Here is a 20618-nt window from a genome sequence, read left to right as displayed (position 1 = left end):
CGCCATCCTGCTTGTGCCGCCCTCTCGGTTTACATGGGCGACTGCCGTGATGTTGTCTGATTGGATCAGAACCGGCTGGTTTTGAAGCAGGGGCCTTGCCTGACTTAGGGCATTGTAAATGGCCCTCAGTTCCAGAATGTTTATGTGTAGGGACGACTCCTGACTTGACCAAAGTCCCTGGAAATTTCTTCCCTGTGTGACTGCGCCCCAGCCTCGAAGGCTGGCATCCGTGGTCACCAGGACCCAGTCCTGTATGCCGAATCTGCAGCCCTCTAGAAGATGAGCACTCTGCAGCCACCACAGTAGAGACACCCTGGTCCTTGAAGACAGGGTTATCAGTTGATGCATCTGAAGATGCGATCCCGACCACTTGTCCAAGAGGTCCCACTGGAAGGTCCTTGCATGGAACCTGCCGAATGGAATTGCTTCGTATGAAGCCACCATTTTTCCCAGGACTCGTGTGCAGTGATGCACCGATACCTGTTTTGGTTTCAGGAGGTCTCTGACTAGAGATGACAGCTCCTTGGCTTTCTCCTGCGGGAGAAACACTTTTTTCTGTTCTGTGTCCAGAATCATCCCCAGTAACAGTAAGCGTGTGGAAGGAACCAGTTGTGACTTTGGAATGTTTAGAATCCAGCCATGCTGTTGTAGCACTTCCCGAGATAGTGTTACTCCGACCAGTAACTGCTCCCTGGACCTCGCCTTTATTAGGAGATCGTCCAAGTACGGGATAATTAAAACTCCCTTTTTTCGAAGGAGTATCATCATTTCTGCCATTACCTTGGTAAACACCCTCGGTGCCGTGGACAGTCCAAACGGTAGTGTCTGGAATTGGTAATGGCAATCCTGTACCACAAATCTGAGGTACTCCTGGTGAGGAAGGTAAATTGGGACATGCAGGTAAGCATCCTTGATGTCCAGGGATACCATGTAATCCCCCTCGTCCAGGCTTGAAATAACCGCCCTGAGCGATTCCATCTTGAACTTGAATCTTTTTATGTATGTGTTCAAGGATTTCAAATTTAAAATGGGTCTCACCGAACCGTCCAGTTTCGGTACCACAAACAGTGTGGAATAGTAACCCCGTCCTTGTTGAAGTAGGGGTACCTTGACTATCACCTGCTGGGAATACAGCTTGTGAATTGCCTCTAGTACAGCCTCCCTGCCCGAGGGAGTTGTCGGTAAGGCCGATTTGAGGAAACGGCGGGGGGGAGGCGCCTCGAATTCCAGCTTGTACCCCTGAGATACTACTTGAAGGATCCAGGGATCCACCCGTGAGCGAAGCCACTGATCGCTGAAATTTTTGAGGCGGCCCCCCACCGTACCTGGCTCCGCCTGTGGAGCCCCACCGTCATGCGGCGGATTTGGAAGAAGCGGGGGAGGACTTTTGTTCCTGGGAACCTGCTGTGTGTTGCAGCTTTTTTCCCCTTCCTCTGCCTCTAGACAGAAAGGACCCGCCTTTTCCCCGCCTGTTTTTCTGGGGTCAAAAGGACTGTACCTGATAATACGGCGCTTTCTTAGGCTGTGAGGGGACATGGGGCAAAAATGCTGACTTCCCAGCTGTTACTGTGGAAACAAGGTCTGAGAGACCATCCCCGAATAACTCCTCACCCTTATAAGGCAAAACTTCCATGTGCCTTTTAGAATCTGCATCACCTGTTCACTGCCGAGTCCATAAGCCTCTCCTAGCAGAAATGGACAATGCACTTATTCTAGATGCCAGCCGGCAAATCTCCCTCTGTGCATCTCTCATGTATAAGACTGAGTCTTTTATATGCTCTACGGTTAGCAATATAGTGTCCCTGTCTAGGGTGTCAATATTTTCCGACAGGGAATCTGACCAAGCAGCAGCAGCACTGCACATCCACGCTGAAGCAATAGCTGGTCTCAGTATAACACCAGTGTGTGTATATATAGACTTCAGGATAGCTTCCTGCTTTCTATCAGCAGGTTCCTTGAGGGCGGCCGTATCCGGAGACGGTAGTGTCACCTTTTTAGACAAACGTGTGAGCGCTTTATCCACCCTAGGGGATGTTTCCCAACGTGACCTATCCTCTGGCGGGAAAGGGAATGCCATTAGTAATTTTTTTGAAATCACCAATTTTTTATCGGGGAAAGCCCACGCTTCTTCACACACTTCATTTAATTCTTCAGATGGGGGAAAAACTATTGGTAGTTTTTTCTCCCCAAACATAATACCCTTTTTTGAGGTACCTGGGTTTATATCAGAAATGTGTAATACCTCTTTCATTGCCTCAATCATGCAACAAATGGCCCTAGTGGATATTAAATTTGACTCATCGTCGTCGACACTGGTATCAGTATCCGTGTCGACATCTGTGTCTGCCATCTGAGGTAGTGGGCGTTTTAGAGCCCCTGATGGCCTTTGAATTGTCTGGGCAGGCACGAGCTGAGAAGCCGGCTGTCCCGCATTTGGCATGTCGTCAAATTTTTTATGTAAGGAGTCGACACTTGCACGTAATTCCTTCCATAAGTCCATCCACTCAGGTGTCTGCCCCGCAGGGGGTGACATCACATTTATAGGCATCTGCTCCGCCTCCACATAAGCCTCCTCCTGAAACATGTCGACACAGCCGTACCGACACCCCGCACACACACAGGGAATGCTCTTAAAGGAGACAGGACCCCACAAAAGCCCTTTGGGGAGACAGATAGAGAGAGTATGTCAGCACACACCAGAGCGCTATATAATGCAGGGACTAACTGAATTATGTCCCCTATAGCTGCTATAATATTTACTGCGCCTAAATTTAGTGCCCCCCCTCTCTTTTTTACCCTTTTCTGTAGTGTATACTGCAGGGGAGAGTCAGGGAGCTTCCTTCCAGCAGAACTGTGAGGGAGAAATGGCGCCAGTGTGCTGAGGGAGATGGCTCCGCCCCTTTTTCGGCGGACTTTTCTCCCGCTTTTTTCTGGATTCTGGCAGGGGTAATTACCACATATATAGCCTCTGGGGCTATATATTGTGGTTATTTTGCCAGCCAAGGTGTTTTTATTGCTGCTCAGGGCGCCCCCCCCCAGCGCCCTGCACCCTCAGTGACCGGAGTGTGAAGTGTGTATGAGGAGCAATGGCGCACAGCTGCAGTGCTGTGCGCTACCTTGGTGAAGACTGAAGTCTTCTGCCGCCGATTTTCCGGACCATCTTCTTGCTTCTGGCTCTGTAATGGGGACGGCGGCGCGGCTCCGGGAACGAACACCAAGGACGGGTCCTGCGGTCGATCCCTCTGGAGCTAATGGTGTCCAGTAGCCTAAGAAGCCAAAGCTAGCTGCAAGCAGGTAGGTTCGCTTCTTCTCACCTTAGTCCCTCGTTGCAGTGAGCCTGTTGCCAGCAGGTCTCACTGTAAAATAAAAAACCTAACATATACTTTCTTTCTAGGAGCTCAGGAGAGCCCCTAGTGTGCATCCAGCTCGGCCGGGCACAGAAATCTAACTGAGGTCTGGAGGAGGGGCATAGAGGGAGGAGCCAGTGCACACCAGATAGTACCAAATCTTTCTTATAGAGTGCCCAGTCTCCTGCGGAGCCCGTCTATTCCCCATGGTCCTTACGGAGTCCCCAGCATCCACTAGGACGTCAGAGAAATAAACTTTACTAGAGAAACTCTGTAGAGCTCCCCTAGCTGTGACCGGCTGCTCCGGGCACATCTTCTAAACCGAGTCTGGTAGGAGTGGCATAGAGGGAGGAGCCAGCCCACACTCTCAAACTCTTAAAGTGCCAATGGCTCTTGTTGGACCCATCTATACCCCCATGGTACTAATGTGGACCCCAGCATTCTCTAGGACGTAAGAGAAATATTAATATTGTATTCCATACAGTATCCAGTGTATAAAAAGATCAATGTGTACATTAATGTCCAAGGTAGGTACTAGGTTCTACCGTTCCCCCAGACTCCCCAGAGTGGGAAATTGTGGACTGCATTTGGACCCCCCCCCCCCCCCCCCCCAGATGCTGGTGACTGCGGAGAAGCAGAAGGGGAGGAAAGACATTGGGCCTAATTCAGACCGGATTGTTGCCATGCATCAGCCACTCAGACATGCGGGGGGATGCTCAGCACAGGGTTAATCAGCCCCGCATGTCAGGCCCTCCCCCCGCCACCTTTTGTACCTGAACAGTAGCTCCCTACTAGTGCAGCTCCTGCACGCTGTCAGGGAGCTACCTGTCGCTCTCCGGTTCGTAGCGGCTGCGTGTGACGTCACACAGCCGCCACAGCCCCCCCCCCACCACCACAGTCCGGGCATGCCTGCGTTGCCCATACCGCGCCCCCAAAACGGCAGCCCAACACCGCCGGCCCACCCAGCAAACGCCTCTGCATGTCACGCTGGGCTGAGATGCTCATAGAATCTCTGGCATGCGTCGGCGCAGTTCAGACCTAATCGCCCGCCAGCAGCGATCATGTGTGAATTAGGCCCATTAAGCACAGCCACGTTCTATGGACACGAACACAAACAAGAATACTGACAGGAGATAAAGGGCAGAATTTTAGCAGCGTTCTCTTCTGTGCTGGAGGATTGCAGCCAATTACCCTGCACCAGAGGAATATTTCTGCCGGAGATCCGCTCGTTTCCTCACCCTTTACAGTACTAATGAGAACAGAGCAGGAACGCTTTCCTTCTCCATACAGCCTCAGAGCCGTCCATGTCTTGCTTTATGTCAACGTAGCAAAGGTGAATATTGGAGCAGCTGCAGCAAAACTGTCCTAATTACACAACACATTGATTGTTAGAGAATGATTTAATAAGGCACCACTTGTTTTTTTTTTCCACTTTACACAACATTTTACATGTTACATTTACAAAATAAAATGACTTATGTCCAAATTTCATCAGAAGATCTGCGGAACTGCACAGTCCAGACGTCCCGTGCACTAGGACCGTCCCAGGCCGTCGCTGCCCTGAAAGTTTGAATAGTGGCAACCGGTCTTTGACGCACGTTTAGCGCAAATCTCCACAATGGTAGATGTTGTGTTACAGAGGGGACGTTTTAGCTGCGTCAGCGCCCGTGGTACGGGGAGAAGGAGCACAGACCTCGGGGTAGATCTGCTGCAACTTCAGAAAAGTCCTAGAGCAGCTGTTCCCCATAGCATCGAATCAGGTACTGGCGAGCATTTATCAAGTACGTGCTATAAAATGACAGCTAGGACCTGATTGGTTGCTTGGGGCAACACCTCCACTGTCCCGTTTTAGGTTTGCTAACACCTTATGAATCCGTCACAAATACTGCAGTCACGCAGATCTCTAATGACTATCAGATTAAAATGAAACCATTACGTGGTTAATTACCAGTGTATAAAAAAAAACTATTTATTTTTAAAAAGAAAGAAAAGCGCATTACTGCAAACAGCTCACAACGGAGAGGTAGATGTTAAAAGGCTCGATGATAGAAATGTACAAAGGGGAAAACTTGGCACTTCCCAGGGATCAGCATCGTAGAATCAAACCAAGCCGCTCCTTCCGACATCCGCCATCAGGGATAAAGTTACTCTGTAGGAGACAAAAGGTGAATTAGATGCAATTGGACACCAGCCAGGGATGTGTACGTGGGTAACGTTACAGTATCTTATTACACAACGCTTCAATTATAGGTCTGCCTACAAGCCGTGCTCCCCCAGATAGGACTACTGCATATGGCAGTGGTTCCCAAACTTTCCCGATTGCCATGTCTTATAGCATCACCAGCTTTTTTCACGGAACCCCTAAGCCAATAGTTTCTTATTCAGAAATTCAGGGATTAGGATTTACAGGCAACTGGTTTTCCTTTTAAATTTTACATAGCAGTAACTTGGTTTGGTCCCGGACCACCAACCCGTGGCACCCCTGCCAGTGCCCCACAGCACCCAGATTTGGAAACCACCATCTAATAAAGAAGGGCTTTCACTACTTGGATTCCGGTGCCCGGAGCTCTTTCACAAACTGATCCCGCTGCCGCATAGAGTGCTGTGGAAACTTGATTGGGGACAAAGCAACAGCAGGACCGAGCGAAAGGCGGTCCGCACCCCAAGGGAAGCCGAGGCGGCTGTGAGTATCCCTTCAAGGACGCGCTGCGGCTGGGACGTAGGGGTCGTAGCATACCACAGCGCTCTCCCCCTACTGTTACATACTAAAGAGCTTCTCTAGTGACTGTTACAACTTGGCTGGATACAATGAAAAAGATTGTTTTGTCTAAACCAATCTGATTTTCAAAACAACATGGTTACAGTTAGACACAATTAATGTGAACCAGCGGAGGTTGAACGGATCTGTCTACGTGAATAGACACTTATTAATTTGAGCTCAGGGCATGGGACTGAATAAAAAGTGCACTATATTGTTTTAATATCCGGATATTATTCTTGATTTTATTTGCTGTCTATATGTGGATTGTAATAAATGTGTGATATAAATTGACCCTGTTTTCAGCGCTCCCTTGTTTAAATATAATCTAATAAAGGCTGGCGTCTTTCATTCCGTATGCCAGGTGGTCATGTCATACCCACACATCACTACAGAAGGCTTTCTGCGCTGCCGCACATCCAGGAAAGTGTAAAACCCACACAGATGCTCTTAGCCAACCCAAGAAAGGGATCCTTATGAGGGCTGATCATTTAAAAACACACACATTATATATTACTCTATAAAAGAAACACATGTGAACGTTACTCGTTATTAGATGATGTAACAGGACCAGTAAGTCCTCCAGAGATCTCATCTGTCGCTATAAAACACAGTCCTGCCCACTCTCCCCCATAGGGGGCACTGACCGGGCATTGCTGGGCTGCACAGATCCTAACGCACACCAGTGTGTTTATCTGTGGGCCAAAGAGAGGCGCGAGAGACCACGCCACCGCCATGACAGACTGCACATTTCTAGAGACCGCACCACATGAGAGAAGAGCGATAAAGCACCAGCCAATCAGCTCCTGCCATGCTGCAGCACTGCGTGTTTGAGAAGTGACAGCTAGGAGCTGATTGGTTGGTAGTTTATCTCCATCCACTTTATCTTTCTCCAAGACTTAGTACATCTGCCCCTGAAAGCGCTGATGTATGCTCCTCTGGAAGAGGAAATTGCATTGTAGGTTGAGTGACAGGAATTTGTGATACCTAGGAGTACTTCCATAGTGGTCTAAGCACCTTGAGTCTTATTGGAGAAAGCCCGTAATATAGATAAAATGATTATTATCTTTGGATGGTCTAAAGAGCTTTATACTGGTGTATAACATACTAGTGACACAGAGACGTCACTGCTGGCCCAGGGGGTCTGTGTGTACTTGTACCCCGGCCTTTACTGGTAATATAAGCACAAGTGCAAGCAGTCCCACGTGTACCTTTATGCAAGGTCTTTCCAGACCATTAGAGGACGCAGCATAGGGACTAATGCGTGTACTATGAGCCTGGAAACGGCCTTGCTCCTGGCACCAACTGGAATATTGTACCACACACTACGATGGTTAAATGTGTACTTACCAATGACAGGGAAATACAGTTACAGAAAAGAGCAGACTTTGGGGGGTCGGAAGGGGTTTGTACTTGAGGAGATTCCAGTTAGTAAGGGATCATGTTGTGCATTCTGCATGCAGAACTGCTTCAGATCAGCAGCAGCCTGAGAGACCTGCAAAATAAGTGACAGGACGTGAAGAATGCGACACACCTCGGAGCTTAGACGTAAAACATGCAAACATACCCCCAAGGCAGGCACCCGGGCCGCACACCCAAGGCAGGCACCCGGGCAACCTGTCCGCATATCCAAGGCAGGCACCCAGGCAACCTGTCCGCACATCCAAGGCAGGCACGGTGTGTGTGTAACAACCCAGTGTACCCCAAGTGCCCCTGCCCGTACACTGCATAGTGTACCCCAAACGCCCCTTTCTCGAGCTGTACATTTCATTAATGCCCCTTTAGTTTCCAAAACAAAAAAAAAGTTAAAATACAACCCAACCGCGGAGTTCTGTTTCTGTGCAGCGGACGTTGCTCTGAGAATGTAGCACCAGTCTGATCTTACCGGGAGCGACTGAACAGTTTTGCACCAATACCGAGGTGTGAGCAGAAATCCGCGTACAGTAGGGCTTCAGCGCTGGCCGCGAGCACTGGGCGCACCGTTACTGCATTACGCACAGCAATTTGTGCGGGAGCATGCGGGCGCAAAAAGGCAGCCGTCACGGGATTGGAATAGCTACATCCCCAGCCAGCAATTGTATCGCCTCGCTGGGTCCTACTGGGAGGAAAGTGCTATATAAATAGCATTACATATAATGGGCTTACTCTCTCCCCCACACAGGTGTGTTATAACAGAGGAGGGGGCCACTGTCCCAACTCCGGGTGGTCCCTCCTCTCCGCAGTAGACTCTGGCATTGTTCCAGAGTCTACTGCGCATGCGCAGGTCTCCAAAAACATGACACCCACACGGTGGCCATTTTCCCAGTGATTTTTTTTTTTTTACTGCAGCTCTGATGCAGGACTCCACAAAGGTAACATATTGCACCCATTACAGAGACGCCAACACACACAAGGTGTACATAACGGGGGGTGTGTACAGATAATGAGTGTACCCCCAATCCTGGCCTGGATCATCTGAGAACAGCTATATTACATTATATATATATATATATATATATACACACATACATATATATATATATATATATATATATATATAATATTGTACAGATAGCAGGGGGGGGGTGTAGTATGTGTATATATGGGGTGTACATATAGCAGGTGATGCGTATATATATATATATATATATATATATATATATATATATATATATAGTGAGGGTGCCCCCTCCCCCACCCAGGGTGTACAGATAGCGGGTGTGTGCACATAACGGGCGTCTCAGTGGGTCCCTCCCCCAACACACACAGGAAGTTTGGGGTCCCAGCCCTCAGGGTGCCTCTGAGGCATGGGGCACCGCTCTCACCTTCACCCGGTTGAGGCTGGCCTCCAGCCGCAGCTGATGCACCACCTTCTTCATGGCCGACACGTTCGCTGTCCCCGACATTGTGTTCCAAACTTTACGCCCAACTTTCCGCTCTATGCACTACGCTGCGCGTTCCCGGACAGCCACTGCGCATGCGCCCGAGCACCCCGCTTCCTTCTTGCCAGCAGGGGAGCCGGGAGCGCGCAGCCTGTGTGCTGAAAGAGCGGGGGAGCCGGGAGCGCGCAGCCTGTGTGCTGAGAGAGCGGGGGAACCGGGGGCGCGCAGCCTGTGTGCTGAGAGAGCAGGGGATCCGCCGGGGGCGCGCTGCCTGTGTGGTGAGACGGCGGGAGCGCGCCATTGAGGGGAGGGGGGCAGGAAGGGCGGGCGGGTGTTGTTTCCTGAGTGACTGCTTCTCAGTTGTCTCCTGTACAAATGTTACTGAGCTTCCTGAGCAGTAATAGGAGGAGCTGAGATATTATTACTTATTTATACACCAGCCCCTTCCCTGTCACACATGCACTTGTGCTTCTGTATATAATACATAACACCTGGTGCACAGGTTACAGGTGCTTTATGTATAGCTCCGCCCTCTGCGCTCCATCAGCATGGTATGCCATTTTTAGGTCCAGTGAGAACCTAATTATCGCCCAGGAAGAGCGCTATAACGGGCAGGAGGCGTCGGTGGTACTATTGCAGCGAATGCTCTTGAGCCCAGATTGAGTGTACGCACTGGAACAAGTTCTATGAAGAATGGAACTATCATGTTACGTCCTCCATTACCATACACCAGGTCGCTAGCGATATCGCTGCACATCAAATCTGGCGACTGCCGCTAGCAACCGTGGGAGTGCACAATCACCCGTGCACGCAGCAATGTAAGCGATTTGTCCTTACGAAACTGCAAATCAGCCCATCGCCCCAGTGTACGCCCAGCTTTAGGGGTCTATGTACTAAGCCTTGAAGAGAGATAAAGTGCCAACCAATCAGCATTTTGTCATTTTTCAAACCCAGCCTGTAACATGGCAGCTAGGAGCTGATTGGCTGATGCTTTATCTCTCTCCAATGATTAGTATATCTGCCCCATACTCTGCAAATTAGACTTTGATTTGTCTAGTATCTGTGTACTACATGGCTTAGGGGGAGATGTACTAAGCAGTGAAAAGTGTGGAGAAGTTGCCCAATGGGGAAGTTGCCCATGGCAACCAATCAGCTGCTCTGTATAATTTGACAGTATACATATTATAAATGTTACTTCAATACTGATTGGTTGCCATGGGTAACTTCTTTGCTGGCTCACTTCTCCACTTATATCACTGCTTAGTACATCTCCCCCTTAAGGGCCTTACACATTTAAAGATCCGCCGCCGAGCTGCCCGACGGCGGATACGGGTGACCCGACGGCGGGGGGCAGTGACGGGTGGAGGGGGGGGCAATGACGGGGGGAGTGAAGTTTCTTCACTCCCCCCGTCACCCGGCTCCATAGAAGTGCAGGCAAATATGGACGAGATCGTCCATATTGGCCTGCATGCACAGCCGACGGGAGACCAGCGATGAACGAGCGCGGGGCTACGCATCGTTCATCGCTGGTGACTCCACACTCAAAGATATGAACGTTATCTCGTTCAATAATGAATCTCCAAAGTTCATATGTTTGGAGATTGTCGGCCAGTGTGTAGGGCCTATTATGCACCCTACACAGTGGGCGATAACACTGCAAGATATGAACGATCTCGAATGAATGAGATAACGTTCATATCGTGCAGTGTGGAGGCAACAGCGATGAACGATGTGCGGCCCCGCGCTCGTTCATCGCTGGTGCCCTGTCGGCTGTGCATGCAGGCCAATATGGACGATCTCGTCCATATTTGCCTGCACATCTACGGAGCCGAGTGACGGGGGGAGTGAAGAAACTTCACTACCCCCTCGCCGCCGGGTCGCCCGTCTGCCGTATCGGCGGTCGGGCAGCTCGGCGGGACATCACCGAGTCTGTAGGGCTCATTAGTCCTGGTAAATAGATCTGGTATATATTTAACGACCCATGGAAGCGTGCATCGTTAATGATATATTGCATACACACTGGGCGATATTACAAACGATATTGCTCAGAAGGGTGATAATGAGCGATAGCGTTTCAGATATTGCCTAGTGTGTACGCACCTTAAGGCGTGTTTGCAAGCAGATCTTTAGTGAGCACAAACTATGCAGTGAGGTGGGTAAAAAAAAATGGACCTGGGCTGGGCCCATCCAAGTGCCCTCAACTCATCCCCCCCCTCTCCTCCCTCCCCTCTCCTCCCTCCTCTCTCCTCCCTCCTCTCCCCCCTCCTCCCTCCTCCTCCCCCCTCCTCCCTCCTCCTCCCTCCTCCTCCCCTCCTCTCTCCCCCCCCTCTCTCCCCCCTCCTCTCCCACCCTCCCCTCCTCCCATCTCCCCCCCCTCCCCCCTCTCCCCCTTCCTCTCCCCCTTCCTCTCCCCCCTCTCCCCCTTCCTCTCCCCCCCCCCTCTCCTCTCCCCCCCCCCTCTCCTCTCCCCCCCCCCTCTCCTCTCCCCCTATCTCCTCTGTGCAACTGAGTATATTTAACAAGTATTAACAAGTATAAGAACATTAAAGACAATTGTCAATCTTCCCGGGATCGGTCCTCCCAGCAGGTGGAGTTCTTTGGTCTTTGTGATTTCCAGGATCGGTATCCTCAGGAATAATTAGTACCACCTGTAGATCTATTATGTTGGTCAGTTAACACATCTGTGCTCCAGAAAGGTGATCTGGAAAACATGCACTGTTATGGTTCTATGGGGACCGGGTTAGAGAAATGCTGCCCACTTGCATCATATCTGGGGAATGATGGCCTATAGTACCACAGGTTCTCAAACTCGGTCCTCAGGACCCCACCCAGTGCATGTTTTCCAGGTCTCCTCACAGAATCGCAAGTGAAATAATTAGCTCCACCTGTGGACCTTTAAAATGTGTCAGTGAGTAATTAATCCACCTGTGCACCTGCTGGGTTACCTGCAAAACATGCACTGTGTGGGGTCCCGAGGACCGAGTTTGAGAACCTGTGGCCTATACCTAGGGTTACCACCTCATCACTTTAATTCTGGACACATATTAATTACACAGGTTCTGTGGCTGATTAAAACCAGGTGAAATGGAGTCTTGAAGTCAGCCAGCCACAGAACCTGTGTAATTAATATGTGTCTAGAATGAAAGGGATGAGGTGGTGACCCTAGGTATAGGCCATCTTTCCCCAGATATGATGTAAAAGACTGATAAATTCATGCAGAAATTACTACTAGAAGTTCCTGCCACCAAACGTGGTTATTCCGTCTGCTGAATCGTGGCGTATACTGACGGTTACACGTGGCTTATTTTTGTTTGCTTTTTAAATAAATAAAAATTACCAAGTAAAATCTTTGGCGCTTATTGCTGACTGTATTAGAGTTATCGGTTGTGTCCTGGTGATGATGAGATGATAATTAGTTCCTGATATGGAAAAATACAACTTTGGAGGAAGGTGTATTGTCTCTTTCCTACATTCCATAAGGTGCCGTGAGACTGGTACAATTCTGTGTTGCTTTGTTATATTTTGTTATTGTGTTACACAAATCATGGAAACGTTATAGAAAAATAAGTACCTGCCCGGTGAATATTCCTAATTAGCGGCAAAATAATGTCAGAAAACAAGCCAATTAAAGTTTCTTCATTTGCTGTGATTATAATAATGCCTTCCTAAATGTAAAATATATTGCAATGTCTCAGATTTGTGCATGGACAAAAAAAATGTGAAGATCTTAAAACTGTAAAAACTATTTTTTAGTATAATAGACCCTACACACTGGGCGATCTGACTGCAAGATATGAACGATCTCGTTCATTAATGAACGAGATAACGTTCATATCGTGCAGTGTGGAGGCACCAGCGATGAACGATGTGCGGCCCCGCGCTCGTTCATCGCTGGTGCCCCGTCGGCTGTGCATGCAGGCCAATATGGACGATCTCGTCCATATTTGCCTGCACTTCTATGGAGCCGGGTGACGGGGGGAGTGAAGAAACTTCACTCCCCCCGTCACTGCCCCCCCCGCCGCATCGCTCGTCGGCCATATCCGCCGTCGGGCAGCTCGGCGGCGGTTCGGTCAATGTGTAGGGCCCTTTAGAACAATATCTGTTTTACTTTTTTGTTTAGTCATTTATAACATTATCAGCCGTTCTTTTATTTGTTGAGTCCGTATTGTAACTGTGCCATGCTTGAAGAGACGCATATCCAGTGACCTGCGTTCCGGCGGGTTAGGTTACCAGACAAGTCTGCCGGTGACGGTTTCAGATTCCCTCTACAAACATTCACTTACACCCCTTTCACACTGGTTATTGCCAGGGCAAGGCTCCGCGACCGGATCCTGGCTCGGTGTGAAAGGGTCAACCAGGGTCATGCCTAAAAGGCTGCTGATTGGTGGGATCAGGAGCACTTGGAGATGCGTCTTGTACGAACGCCGACGACTCGGGACCATCCAGCAGTGAGAAAGGGGTAAGTAGATCTGAAGACCTGGCTCAGACCAACGTTCAGTCTCCCAGGTCAGAGGGGGTCATTCCGAGTTGTTCGCTCGGTACATTTCTTCGCATCGCCGCGTTTTTCCGCTTAGTGCGCATGCGCAATGTCTGCACTGCGACTGCGCCAAGTAAATTTGCTATGCAGTTAGGAATTTTACTCACGTTTTTTTCTTCGTTCTGGTGATCGTAATGTGATTGACAGGAAGTGGGTGTTTCTGGGCGGAAACTGTCCGTTTTATGGGTGTGTGTGTGAAAAAACGCTACCGTTTCTGGGAAAAACGCGGGAGTGCCTGGAGAAACGGAGGAGTGTCTGGGTGAACGCTGGGTGTGTTTGTGACATCAAACCAGGAACGACAAGCACTGAACTGATCGCAGATGCCGAGTAAGTCTCGAGTTACTCAGAAACTGCACAGAGATGTCTTATCGCAATATTGCAAATCTTTCGTTCGCAATTTTGATAAGCTAAGATTCACTCCCAGTAGGCGGCGGCTTAGCGTGTGCAAAGCTGCTAAAAGCAGCTTGCGAGCGAACAACTCGGAATGACCACCAGAGTCGGAGCTTCAGTGTGAATTGAGGATCATTTCCGTAATGAATGCGTAAATAGTATATCACGATTGGGAAGCATGCCATACTGTAGCTGCTATCTATGTAACTTACAATATAATCCATTCAGAGAAATGCTTTTTATTGATATTTAGACACAATTGCAGCAATGAGAATATCTGTGCATTGCTCGTATACACAGTAGATCATTCCTGTTTTCTGAAACGTTATACAGACAGGATCAGAATGATTTACTGGCGGCCGGGATGTATACTGACAACGGCATCCCAGCCTGAATTGTGTGACATTACGTTGTCAGTGAGAGGTGTGTGTAGTGCATATTATAATGGTAAGAGGGCACTGTAATGTGGCATAATGTGATCTGCTCATTGTAAAAAGAACTGGCTGGCACTATAGTGTGGCATAACATGAACTGGGGCACTGTAATATTGCATAATTTGAACTGGAGGACACTCTAATGTGGCACAGTAGGAACATGGGGTGCTGTAATATGGCATAATGTGATCGGCTCATTGTAATAAGAACTGGGCAGGGGCGGAACTGTGGGAGGCAGTGGAGTCGGCTGCCGCCGGGCTCCTAGCCTGTAGGGGGCACATTTCCTCCACTGTCTCCCGCTGCCTGATCGCCACTGCTCAGCGGCGGAACTTGCGGGGCCCACAGCCGGCAGCAGTGTAATGAGTCACACTGACTCATTACACGCTGCCGTCGCTGCGCTGCAGGCCTTAACACAGGAGGAAGCCGCCGGACGTGAGCGCACAGCGCCAGCAAGTGAGAAGGGTGAGCTCATCACCCTTCATCTCGGCACCACGCTGCTGCTTCTTACTCCATAGTCCTGGTCTCTGCCACCGCTGAATGCTGGGAGAAGGGGGAGGGAGGAGGGACAGTCACGGCAGCAGTGTGTGTGGAGAGTGAGGACTGGGAGACATCGGCTCAGCCGCAGTGAGGAGCCTTACAGGAGCCAGGAGGTGCAAAGTATGTTGTACACACATGCTGGCTGTGTGTGTGTGTGTGTGTGTGTGTGTATGTAGCTGTGTGTGTTTTGCTATGGGTGTATGTGTTTTGCTATGGGTGCATGTGTGTGGTTTTGCTATGGGGGGGTGTATGTATTTTGCTATTGGTGTATGTATACTGTATTTTTTTGCTATGGGTGTGTGTTTGTGTATGTATATATGTGTTTTGCTATGTGTGTTTAGTAGTGTGTGTGTGTTTGTACGTTTTTGCTATGGATGTGTGTGTGTATATGTATTTTGCTGTGTGTGTGTTTACTATGTGTGTATATACAGTATACTGTATATCCATATCTACAGATGTAGCCACACTCACGACTAGTGTTCCCATGTCTATGAAATGTGCATGCGCTATAGAGAGAACGTCGGCTGCAACTTAGCGCAGCACAGCGTTCACTGAAGCTTGTCGCAATGCGTACGCCCATACCACCGCATCACGGCAAAAATGAGGCTGGCTACATCTGTTTCTATCTAGCTCACATTCCTCGTAGTTAATGTTTGTGTGCACATCAGGTAGACACTGGCGTAACGTGTATAAGGCTCTCAACTGTGTGACGTAATGTGTATAAGGCTCTCTACTGTGTGACGTAACGTGTATAAGGATCTCTACTGTGTGGCGTAACATGTATAAGGCTCTCTGCTGTGTGACGTAACGTGTATAAGGATCTCTACTGTGTGACATTACGTGTATAAGGATCTCTACTGTGTGGCGTAACGTGTATAATGCTCTCTACTGTGTGGCGTAACGTGTATAAGCTTCTCTACTGTGTGACGTAATGTGTATAAGGATCTCTACTGTGTGGCGTAACACGTATAAGGCTCTCTACTGTGTGACGTACCGTGTATAAGCCTCTCTACTGTGTGACGTAACGTGTATAATGCTATCTACTGTGTGGTGTAACGTGTATAATGCTCTCTACTGTGTGATATAACATGTATAAGGCTTCTACTGTGTGATGTACCGTGTTCAAGGATCACTACTGTGTGATGTACCATGTATAAGGATCTCTACTGTGTGGCGCAACGTGACTTTAGAGTACTATTGTATGGCGACACCCTTCTCAGTGAGACAAAACTCAATTTTCTGGGTGATGCGCTTCACCTATTTATAATATGGGAGGAGGGCCCAATGCATATTGTTGCACCTGGGCCCACCATTCCCTAGTTCCGCCACTGCCGTTGCTAAAAAATTTTTTAATGATTCTTACAGACGGAGGAGCTGTGTCAGTGAGACGGAAGCTGCCTCCTGTATATACAGAGACCTGGCTGCAGCTAGGGGGAGCTCCAGAGTGCGGCTCCTCCCGAGCCCTTTCAGTTAAGCAAGCCAGCCGAGGGAAGCTCTCTGCTCCTCCGTCAGGCTGATGATAGCCAAAGGTAGGCACTGGCAGCACTTGCCTCAAGCCTTAATAAATATTGGAAGCACTGTGTTTTGTGTGTGCATGTTTTTAAGTGAGGTGTGTGTGTGTGTGTGTGTGTGTGTGTGTGTGTGTTTAAAGAAAGTTGTGTGTTCAAGTAAAAGAGGCATGTGTGTGTGTGTGTGTAAGTGAGAGGTGTGTGTGTGTGTGTGTGTGTGTGTGTGTGTGTGTGTAAGTGAGAGGCATGTGTGTGAGAGGCATGTGTGTGAGAGGCAAGGATTAAAGGGGCATTTCAGCATTTCTACAGGACTATGTACAGAGCACACACCTGGTCTGGGTACACGCTACCTTACAAATATATGGAGGGATGTCAGTTTCTGAATGTGTGTGTGAGAGGTGTGTGTGTGTGTAAGTGAGAGGCATGTGTGTGTGTGTAAGTGAGAGGCATGTGTGTGTTTAAGTGAAAGCGGTGTGTGTGTTTTTAAGTGAAAGAGCCATGTGTAAGTGAGAGGCATGTGTGTGTTTTTAAGTGAAAGGCATGTGTGTGTTTAAGTGAAAGCGGCGTTTGTGTGTTTAAGTGAAAGAGGCGTGTGTGTGTTTTTAAGTGAATGAGGTTTTGTGTGGTTTTTTTATATATATCGGCACACCGCTGCGCCAAAGCATCTCCATCGAGACCCGCTGGCGGGTGAGGGAGCACTGTAGGTGTACTATAAAGGTATGCTGGTGTCTGTTTTATTGTAATGACTGACTTGGAGTGCGTCCACTTTGTATGTGTATGTATATTACTATTGGGAAAGATACCTGAGCACGCTACTACTGTTCACCCTGAGTGCCGGATAGTTACATATGGTATGTGTGTGTATATGTAGGGGGGCACCAACATTTATTATGCCTCCGGGCGACTGGGACGAACTTACGCCACTGGAACTGGGCACTGTAATGTGGCACAATATGAACCGGAGGGCACTCTAATGTGGTACAATATGAACCGGAGGGCACTCTAATGTGGCACAATATGAACCGGAGGGCACTCTAATGTGGCACAGTATGAACAGGGGGACCTGTAATGTGGCATTACATGAACTGGGGGCACTGTGGGAGGAATTTAATTGATATCTAAAGTGACGGGAGTCTGCAGGGGCGATATTAAATTGATGCCCGTTATTGCGCTGATCGCGCCCATAAGTGTCTGGTTTAGCTACGTAACGCAGCTAAATCCGACTGAACTAATGGGCGCAATTGTGAAAAGTGCAAATTTGGGCACCCAAACAGGTCACTTGTCACACATTTCAGCTCACCAACATGGGGGGCTGCGAGCTGAAATGTGTCTCCCTGTGGCTCAGTGCACCTGAATAGAGCAACAATTGAATTGCTCCATTGGGCATTATCTAGTGGCAGCTGCAGGGATAACCAATTGAGTTTCTCCCTTTATGCCATAATGTGTATTAGGGGTACTGTTCGGCATAATGTGTATTTGGGGTACTGTGTGGCATAATGTGTATTAGGGGTACTGTGCTGCATAATGTGTATTGGGGTACTGTGTGACATAATGTGTATTAGGGGTACTGTGCAGCATAATGTGTATATGGGATACTGTGTGGCATAATGTATATTAGGGTTACTGTGTGGAATAATGTATATTAGGAGTACTGTGTAGCATAATGTGTATTAGGGGTACTGTGCGGCATAATGTGTATTAGGGGTACTGTGTGGCATAATGTGTATATGGGGTACTATGCGGCATAATGTGTATTAGGGGTAATGTGCGGCATAATGTGTATTAGGGATACTGTGTGGCATGTGTATTAGGGGTACTATGCTGCATAATGTGTATTAAGGGTAATGTACGGCATGATGTGTATTAGGGGTACTGTGTGGCATAATGTGTATTAGGGGTACTGTGCGGCATAATGTGTATTAGGGGTACTGTGTGGCATGTGTATTAGGGGTACTGTGCGGCATAATGTGTATTAGGGGTACTGTGCGGCATAATGTGTATTAGGGGTACTGTGCGGCATAATGTGTATTATGGGTACTGTGCAGCACAATGTGTATTAGGGGTACTGTGCGGCACAATGTGTATTAGGGGTACTGTGCGGCACAATGTGTATTAGGGGTACTGTGTGGCATAATGTGTATTAGGGGTACTGTGCGGCATAATGTGTATTAGGGGTACTGTGAGGCATAATTTGTATTAGGGGTACTGTGCGGCATAATGTGTACTGTGCGTCATAATGTGTATTAGGGGTACTGTGCGGCATAATGTGTATTAGGGGTACTGTGAGGCATAATGTGTATTAGGGGTACTGTGCGGCATAATGTGTACTGTGTGGCATAATGTGTATTAGGGGTACTGTGCGGCATAATGTGTATTGGGTACTGTGCGGCATAATGTGTATTAGGGGTACTGTGCGGCATAATGTGTATTGGGTACTGTGCGGCATAATGTGTATTAGGGGTACTGTGCGGCATAATGTGTATTAGGGGTACTGTGCGGCATAATGTGTATTAGGGGTACTGTGCGGCATAATGTGTATTAGGGGTACTGTGAGGCATAATGTGTATTAGGGGTACTGTGAGGCATAATGTGTATTAGGGGTACTGTGCGGCATAATGTGTATTAGGGGTACTGTGCGGCATAATGTGTATTAGGGGTACTGTGCGGCATAATGTGTATTAGGGGTACTGTGCGGCATAATGTGTATTAGGGGTACTGTGCGGCATAATGTGTATTAGGGGTACTGTGCGGCATAATGTGTATTAGGGGTATTGTGCGGCATAATGTGTATTAGGGGTACTGTGCGGCATAATGTGTATTAGGGGTACTGTGAGGCATAATGTGTATTAGGGGTACTGTGCGGCATAATGTGTATTAGGGGTACTGTGCGGCATCATGTGTATTAGGGGTACTGTGCGGCATAATGTGTATTAGGGGTACTGTGCGGCATAATGTGTATTAGGGGTACTGTGTGGCATAATGTGTATTAGGGGTACTGTGCGGCATAATGTGTATTAGGGGTATTGTGCGGCATAATGTGTATTAGGGGTACTGTGAGGCATAATGTGTATTAGGGATACTGTGCGGCATAATGTGTATTAGGGGTACTGTGCGGCATCATGTGTATTAGGGGTACTGTGCGGCATAATGTGTATTAGGGGTACTGTGCGGCATAATATGTACTGGCAGCCCTATAATGTGACATCATGAATACTAGGGAGCTCTGATGGTTCATAAAATACACTAGGGCACTATGATGGGTATGGTATCGAAGATCTACAGTAATTAGATAATTAGGTCGACCCCATATGGTCGACAGGGTCAAAAGGGTGACTTGGAAATGGTCAACACAGAAAAGGACAACATAAGCTTTTTAAGGGTTTTTTTTTGCGCCATTTTCTATGTTTCATGATATGTGACCACAGTTATAGCAAACGTAGACCCTCGCCATGATTCGGGCAAGGTGCTAGCTCGGCACACGGTACTATTCCCAATCATAGTCCCCGTGGATAGTAAATCAAGCAAACGTTGAAAAATATGGGAAAAACCCAGGGGCGCATTGGAGGAGGAGTCCGTGTGCAGTCTTCGCCCGGGTCCCCTCCTCTCTAGCCGGCAGAGCAATAGACTCTGGGCACTAGGGTTACTAGGAGACCCTAGCACTGTCCCACAGTCTAGTGCACATGTGCAGGTCTCTGGGAAAATGGCGCAGCAGCCATTTTCCCAGTGATTTTCTTAATGTGCAAACGCAAAACTGTGGTTTCTGCAGCACTGCTGCTGCTGACGCGGGAAGTATTGTAAGTATTAACAAAAAAATGGGTGCAGGGTGTGCAGTGTGGTCCTGCCTGGACCCCGGGGGCCTGTGTGCACCCATTATAGATACGTCAGTGGGGAAAAAAACAACTTGTGTTGACCATATGTGTCGACCATTGCCACGTCAACCTTTTGATCCTGTCGACCTTAGGCACTGTCTAAATTTTACCTGTCAACCTTTAGACCCAGTTGACCTAATGGGGATGTAGTCCTGTGAACGGCGGTCGGGATCCCGCTGGTCACTATACCGACGCCGGAAACTTGATCTCAGGTCAGCCCGACAGTCGGCATGTCGACTAACAGGGACTATTCCCACTTGGCAATCTGGCAATCTGTCGGCCCGGGATCCTGGGTCAGTATAGTGACTTCCGGGACTTCAAACGCAGCTCTCCCGATACCAACCCGACCTAATGCATGTGGATGATGTGATGTCTAC

At 48.6% G+C, this 20618-nt stretch overlaps 1 protein-coding gene across 1 annotated transcript; it reads right to left on the bottom strand.

Moving 5' to 3' along the window:
• Window positions 1-4728: 4728 nt before the first annotated feature.
• Window positions 4729-9148, bottom strand: GNG5 (G protein subunit gamma 5). Its single transcript, XM_063938962.1, has 3 exons — window positions 8910-9148; window positions 7456-7600; window positions 4729-5496 (listed from the first exon to the last, which is right to left on the bottom strand). The coding sequence occupies exons 1-2, from the start codon at window positions 8988-8990 to the stop codon at window positions 7475-7477; spliced, it is 207 nt and encodes a 68-aa protein (XP_063795032.1). The 5' UTR covers window positions 8991-9148; the 3' UTR covers window positions 4729-5496; window positions 7456-7474.
• Between the last annotated feature and the right edge of the window lie 11470 nt (window positions 9149-20618).

Source organism: Pseudophryne corroboree, chromosome 9 (genome assembly GCF_028390025.1).
Source record: "Pseudophryne corroboree isolate aPseCor3 chromosome 9, aPseCor3.hap2, whole genome shotgun sequence".
NCBI lineage: Eukaryota > Metazoa > Chordata > Amphibia > Anura > Myobatrachidae > Pseudophryne > Pseudophryne corroboree.
The sequence above is the reverse complement of the archived record's forward strand: the minus strand, read 5'-3'. Positions and strand labels throughout refer to the sequence as shown.

Excerpts from the sequence above, each read along its gene's own strand:
- GNG5 (XM_063938962.1), bottom strand. The coding sequence starts at position 8,990 with ATGTCGGGGACAGCGAACGTGTCGGCCATGAAGAAGGTGGTGCATCAG. Across the intron at positions 7,601-8,909 it reads CCAGCCTCAACCGGGTGAAG|GTCTCTCAGGCTGCTGCTGA; the intron begins GTGAGAGCGGTG and ends CTTATTTTGCAG.